This window comes from Oenanthe melanoleuca, chromosome 12, assembly GCF_029582105.1.
Source record: "Oenanthe melanoleuca isolate GR-GAL-2019-014 chromosome 12, OMel1.0, whole genome shotgun sequence".
NCBI lineage: Eukaryota > Metazoa > Chordata > Aves > Passeriformes > Muscicapidae > Oenanthe > Oenanthe melanoleuca.
In genome coordinates, this window is record NC_079346.1 from 20,014,837 (window position 1) to 20,022,399 (window position 7,563).

Below are 7,563 nucleotides of genomic sequence, written 5' to 3' on the forward strand. Positions count from 1 at the left end.
AGGCAGTGTTTGATCAGTTCTCACTATGTATGTTGAAGTGCAACAGTATTTTCTGTGGCCCAATTATAAGCATGCCTGTACTTACATAGTTCTAAGATCTTACTGAGGAGTAGAACAGGATTCCATAACTAAACATGTTACTAAGTGCTGTCACAGTGGGAAAGAGATCAGTGTTACATAAGCAACCTCTGTTTCTTGACCTGGCTGAACAACCTCAACATATATTGATTTTTCCCATTTTAATGGCTCATGTTAGTGTATGCCTTGTTTTTTAAAAGCAATTAGAAACTAATTGAAGCTGCTTCCCTTCTAAAGAGTTCACAGAATTAGAGCCCTATATTTCACACTGGGCTTATTTTTCAACTTACTGAAGCTTGGGCTGCTTTTCTTTTTTAAAATCATTCTGAAGTATTTGAGTTAAAAGTTACAAAATAACCCAAATCAACTCCCTGTTTACATCAGCAGCTTAAGAGCATGCTTGGAGGATGCAGTATCCAGGCCATATTTTAACCACCCATGCTAAGGATACCCTTTTTATTACAGTGCTACAACCATAAACCCCTTCTGGATGAAAAGCTGTAAGGAGGAAAAAAAAAACAAACTGTAAACCAAGCCAGTCAGCCACAGTGTACACAGAACCTGATCTGAAAGCAATCTTTAGAAGTTTGCCTTGTTGATAAAGTCAGAAATTAAGGGAATATTTCAAATGAGACTTTATCCCTGAACAGAACTCAATCCCAAATCACTTGCCATCGAGAACAACTTTTTAACTGCTCAGTTTAGTGTCATTCCTCAGGCTTCTCCAACTGCTCAAGGTGAGACAAACTCTGAGGACAATTTTCCTTTTTCAGCATTCCCCAAATTAATTCTTGAAGTTCAAGACAAGAAAGAATCTGAACATCAAGTTTTCTGGATAGAGGGAATTATATCTGCAGCCCTAAAGATGAATATGGATATCACAGGTACAGTGTTAGTTTGGGCCTGCTGGAATTGCAAACATTACACCAGCAGCTTAACTGTAATTACTTCAGAATACATTATTTTATATCCTACAAAAAGTACTAGCACGGGGAGTTATACTGCTGTACCCAGAAAATATTCACGTGCCTTCCTATGTCATCAAACTCTCACTCATTCCTTCCCACTGTGCTTTTCTTTATTCTACTTAACAGATCAAAAAAGACCCAGAGAGACCACAGGAACAAGGCCAGAATAACCTGTGAATCCAGACCAGACAAGACCTCGGATATTCAACAAAAATATAAAAATTTAGATTAGAAAATGAGCCACCCAAATGTAAACATATTCCATGCTACACACAACTATATGCATATAGGCACTTACTATTCTATTAAAAAAAAAAAAAAAAAAAAAAAGTTACTATATTACCAAGGTTGTAAAAGTTAAAACATGTTGCCTGTACTTTAAGCCAAACTGTATCTGTTTGTTGTCAGCTTACATAACCACTTTCTATCCCAAATACTTAGGGTTCCTAAAATTCACTCATATAAAAATAACAAAAAAGCCCCAAGCACAGGAAGATCTTTGGAGTATCTTCTGTTCTAATCCTGATTTCCATGAACTTTACTCTATTCTGCTTACTCATACTGAATACACACACTCAAGAAATGCAAAGGGATACTCAGAAATAAACTTCTAACTGACGTGGGGGTTTTTAACCTTTGTATCAATTTGACAGGGAAGGGGGAAAGCTACCAAATCTCTCTAGAGTAATCACGTGAAATTACCTCCAATTTCTTTCTCCTAAGAACATGCTGAAAAATATTTGGTCATGAAAGACGAGAGAAAAACAACTAAGAGCTTCTTGCATAAAACTGCAAAGCCTTCAGAAACTTTATCAGAACTTTTCTCACCTACTGTCTGATATAAGCAAAGCCCCAGCAGGCCATGCAGCTGGAATTGTGTGGCCACTCAAAGCTACCACTTCCCATGAAGTCCATAAAGCATATCTGCAACTGGGAAGCTGCTTTTCCAGCGGTAATTCTTACTCACTGAACTGGCATGCCCCAACTTATTTATAGACTCCAAAACAAAGCCTAGCAATAGTAGTCTGTCATGCAATTCCTGCAATGGCAGCTCAGCCAACTCTGTGTCTTCCCTCCCTACACCTGTGCAGGCAGAAAAAACACCAACTGACAAAAAGCAACTCCAACTAGTCAAATACTTGTGGCTGTCTACTGCAAGATCCATTGGTTCTTTCCTTCTTAACACAGAAGGTGCCTTCCTGGACAGGGAACCATGTCAAAGACCGCTAAAATATTAGCATTTAAAACAGTAACACAAAGCATCTCTCATTCAGAGATTTCAAAGAAGTTTTATTTCTCTATCATGTACCCATACTGATACAAAGTGAGTGAGAAACTAAACAGAAAATCCTACTTTCATAATTTGTTTGCACAGCATGACAAGATCAAGAACATGGCTGTTCCCAAAAAGCATTTAGAATGCTACTGTAAATAAACCTTATGCATTGGAGTCAACTTTGTCAGTAATTAATTCACTCTTCTGTCCAAGAGAGAATGACAGTTATTCTCTATCACTGCTATGAAAATAGAGTGTGTTAAAACTGTCCCATTTAAGCAAAAATGTGAAACTGGAGACATTCCCACCTATACTGCTAAGTATGAGAAATTCATGAGCATGAAAAGTAGGAGTGCTAAGAAAGTACACAGCCAAAACCAATGGAATGGTACAATGTCGGTGACTTGTGCTTTCAGAAATGCAATTATATACTAAATACTAATATATATACTAATATACTAATATATACTATATAAACTCAATTATAGCTCAGCATATTTCTGTTTCACCTGACATGCTGCCGTATTTGTCCAATACTCGTTTCTGAGGGGGAAAAAAAAAACCCCAGCAAACCAAGCACCTTTACTCCATAGGTGTTATTTTTAGGTAGAATTCAGGACAAAAGCATACTTCCAGTCTGGAAAGTGTACCACTGAAACTAGACCTCACACACTATACAGGACCCAAACTAGAATCACAACTGTCCTGATTTCCCCCACCCACAGAGAACATTCTGGCTAGGCAGAGCTCTGCTGAACCCTTGTTTTCAACTCTTCTTTCTGGACAGCCACAATTTACATTGCTCAAAGGTTTCTACAAACTGGGCATGCCTGACCTCACACATCCAGCCCACCTCACATAGCAGAAATGTCTGGAACAAAGGGATGCCTTTCCCCGGTGCTTTGTCAAATTACACACACATTATTTTAAAACAGTTAATAGAAACTGAAATTGTAAGACTGACTAGCAGCATCTTCACTTACCTAAAAGAGCAGCAAAAATAGGAAAGCGATTTGGATTCAGGTCCAGTTGCTTGGCAACTTCATGCATTAGGTATTGGCTTGTTGTGAGGCTTTTCCCATTCCGGCTCAGTTTTAGGGCATGGGCACTGAAATAGTAAGGGATGTTGCACAATGCATAATCGGAGTCATATGCAACCAAACCATGGAAACCTTTTTCTCTGCAGAAAGCAATTACTTCTTGATGATGATCCTCAATGCTCTGTGCAACCTATAGAGGAAGACAGAGCAATTAACTTCGGTGTAAATGGCAGCACTGATTTATCACAATTCTTACGATATTGTGGGTCTTTCTGAAACTATACATGTGAATTTAAAACACTCAAGATGTTTTTAAAGTAATTTTAAAAATCCAGCACATACAGAAATGACGTATGGAGCACTCAGAAGCACAGCACATGCTTCTGGAAGCCTTAATGCCGCAGTGGCATTGTGTACTAGTGAACTCATCTGACAAAACTGCTTATTATTACAGGAACACTCGAACTCTAAGACATTACTGTTCCAGTGTCTCTACCAGCTCATGGGGAAAGCCTTGAGGCTGCGGGTATTCCAGCAGTTCAGCACATGAAAATGCCCCCCACCATCAAGCAGACCCATGATACCTCAAAGTTTTTTGGCCCTCTTTTAAACAGGCCAAACACAACCCCAGATGAACAGAGATAACTTTGCTGACTTTTCAAATGCAAACCTTGCTGTATTAAGCCAACTTTTTTCTCCTTTCCACCTTCAGCCTATCCCTTCATGCACAGCTATATCTGATGGTGCAAACTGCTTAGAGTTTTCAACACAAACCTCACCTCTCCATTCTTGTTGCCTAGCAAAGCACGTACTTTAGGCTACAAAAATTAGATGACTTGAATAGATGTGCAGGGAGACATGGGCCAATGCCTAATGTTGGAAATATAAAAGGAACCCTTTCTAATCAAGAAGCTTACACTGAAACTGAAAGTCTCATGAGGACAGGTCAGTCCTGCATTCCAACACACCTTCAGAACTGCTACATCTACAGTGTGCATACAAGCACACTCAACTACAGCCAGCTGAGGGCTTTGGATCCCTAATTCTTCTATCATCCACAGACGTAACACACAGTCCGTAATACAGAAATCCCCTTGGAAGTTGGGTGTTGGTATAACCCAGCCTCACTGAGTATTCCATTTTAACAACTATGTAGATAGCAAGCTATCCCAAAATAGACTAGACAAAACTACTAGCTTCAATCTCCACAGCACGCATGAATAACTACAGCCTTAGTGCCAGCGAGGCTTTTTATTTCCTCTGCTGAATAGGAGACAAGGTCCCAAACTCTACATCCCCAGCAATAGTCACCCACAGCAAGTTTACAGTGACCCTTTCTCTCCTATTCTTGTCCTGCACTTGCTGAACCTGATGCTAAACTACCATATTCCAGAGGTATGTCAAATTTTACTTGTCCCGTGCACCTTTGTGAGATGTTCCTTTTCAAGCCAGATCCTTAGCAACAGAACAGCCAGCACCTCACCTTTTCCTGCAAACAAACACCAGTTCACTAAGCTCTCCCTACTCCTAAATCCTACCATCCCATAATCTTCAGAAAATGTTACTTCTTCAGAAACTTCCTTGATAGACTGTTTTTGAAATTCACTTTGTTTGTGAGAAGAATACGCATATGCATTTTTCTCACAATGATGCTTGTATCTAGCATAAGGTGTGGGAGAAACTATACATTTTCCCAAAAATGTTTAAAGACATCAGATTTACATAGTTCCTAACCAAAGGAAGGCAATTTAGGCTTCACCCCACCCCCACCCACCAGTCTTCACAAGTTTTAAATTAGAAAAATCCCTCCGATGTTTTTTAATTAAGGGTGGATAGAATAAAATTATGTCCATATCTCCAAATCCAACCTCTCTGCATGCACAACAAGCAGCTCTGATCTATAAAAAAAACAAGTGAGAATTCCTTCTGCAGCACTAGGTGTGACATGGATGTGCAGATAACGCAAGAGGAAGCTCTGTGTGCAGCTCCTCTGATTTTCTATGAGCTATTTCCTCTACCTCCACAGCCTCCAATTCCCGCCCCATTTTATAGAGCTCTCTAACCCAGCACGAAGCTGCTGTGTGTTCAGAGAATATCAGAAATCCATGTTCAAATAACTGAACCATCACAGGGAAAAGAGCTGCATTTACCAAAGTATAGTTAACCCACAAGGTAAAACTCTAACAAGATGGAAGTCAGAGAAATATCTCATGGCTCTCACAAATGCAGAAGTACCCAGGAACATTCAGGCTTCAAAAGCAACCCAGGGAGAGAGACATGGTGGAAATCACAGCTAGGAGGTTGGAATAATTTTCAAATCTAAATCTTGTGCAAACATTAGGGGTGCTGGCTCACAAAGAGAGAATCCTGCCTGAGTAAATACACATAAGAACCTTTAGGTACTGAGAACATAACAGTCTCCCTTAAGTATTCGAATTATTAAGAACTCCACTGCCTATTTAAATTTTAGCAACCCTACTTCGCATAAAAGTTTAAGAATTACTCCCCCCAAACTGAAAAAACACCAGGTCACAAATGAAACTAAGAACCCACAGGATATTTGTTATAACCTGGAGGAACCTGTTATTTTTACATCCCGCTGAAACCATCTATGAGTGATTTATAATTGTTCTGGATAGAAGACACTACTTTTTCTCCTCTCTAATTACCAAAATGGATTAAATTCATGGCCAGATCCTAGCTTCACACAGAAACCTACTCCAGACGCAAATGTTCTTAAAAATATGAAAATCTGTTTCATATTTAAAGTTAATCAGTATTCTCAAACACAGCTTCTCAAAACAAAGTGACAAACACTACAATTTAACAACTGTCTTATGCATAGGTAGGTTTCACAAATCACCTACACATGTAAAAAAAAAATCACACTTTTCAGACGCATTTGCTCTGTGCCCATTAGGAAGGCTACACCAACATGAGAATGAGAATAAAACTGAGAGAAGATTTAGAGAAAAACAGATATGTGTAACAAAGCAGATTTAGAAAAAAATTAATCATGTAAGAGAAGAAGGAGAGAAGGCAAGTGCTTTGAGCTCAGCAGTATCTTTGATGTGTATTTTGCATGTGACCACTATAACCATGAAATATCCTTCCTAACCTGAAAATTAATCCATTACAACTAGATTTATCCACCGAGCTTCTTGACAACTCAAAAAAATGAGGCATCAAATAGAGATTGCTGATATCCTTCCCATCCCCAGGACAGCTGAGCAGTGCAGACAACCACTGCAGTTGGGACATGCATGGTGGTGGCTCAGTGGCGTGGACAGCAACAACCTCTCCCTCCACAAGCTCAGTATCTGATAATGAGCTGCCAACTCCCAGGGCTAACCCCACACAGACAAACATATACCTCACAAATCTTGTCATCAAAACTGGGGGGATGTTGTCTGAGATTTTTCAAGTTTGGGATATTTTTTTAATGACAGAAAAGGGAGGACTCAGTATGAGTGTGCTCACACTGCTGTAACTACTTCCAGAGATCAAGAGTAAGGCCTGTCACCAAAAAACCATAAAGGAGCTAATGCTGCAGCTGCACTAGAAAGTAAACAAAATGCAACAGGTGATACCGCTGTCAAATACAGCCACTTGGTTCATATGTAATGTACCTGAGTCAAGTCTGAGACAGAAACTGCTTAGCAAACTAACGGCTACTTCAACATACTACAAAAATACTGCAAACACCAAATTCCCACTGATATCAATACAGCTGGCTTCCTGTTGGGTACTATGCATTTCCAAGTTGCATTAAACCTAGTCACTAATACATTAAAAGAAAAAAAAACCTTATTTTACCCCATTCGTTGCTTTTACTAATGATCTCTAAGTCTCAATAACAAAAAAAATTAACAAATTTATAATGCACCCACAAACAGGTCAAAGTAAAGACCTTCCCTGAGTGGGCCCTACAACTTTTTGCTGAAAGAATCAAAAGTATTTCCTAGCTACAAAGTCCCCAAAAGTTCAAATGATAGGATGCTTTACTTATCATGCAAATTCCCACCATTCAAAAACCGTAACACCATTTGGCTTCTACACTGACCAGGAAAACACACAACTGCAGCAGATCCAGCTATAACCTCCTCACTTTAACCAAGGCCAAGCCCAAGGCATCGTCTTTGGCAGACCTGCATGTGCCCTGCAAGAATGAGCTTCGCCTCTGCTTCCAGTTCATTCCACA

The 7,563-nt window shown here is 39.5% G+C and overlaps 1 protein-coding gene across 4 annotated transcripts in view; it reads right to left on the bottom strand.

Moving 5' to 3' along the window:
• The window catches only part of FAM120A (family with sequence similarity 120A), a 48,871-nt gene that overhangs the window by 38,944 nt on the left and 2,364 nt on the right, over positions 1–7,563 (bottom strand). For all 4 annotated transcript variants that reach the window (XM_056501944.1, XM_056501942.1, XM_056501943.1 and 1 more), the window contains exon 2: positions 3,306–3,552. In XM_056501944.1, coding sequence (XP_056357919.1) covers positions 3,306–3,552 — 247 coding nt within the window. The remainder of the gene's footprint in view (positions 1–3,305; positions 3,553–7,563) is intronic.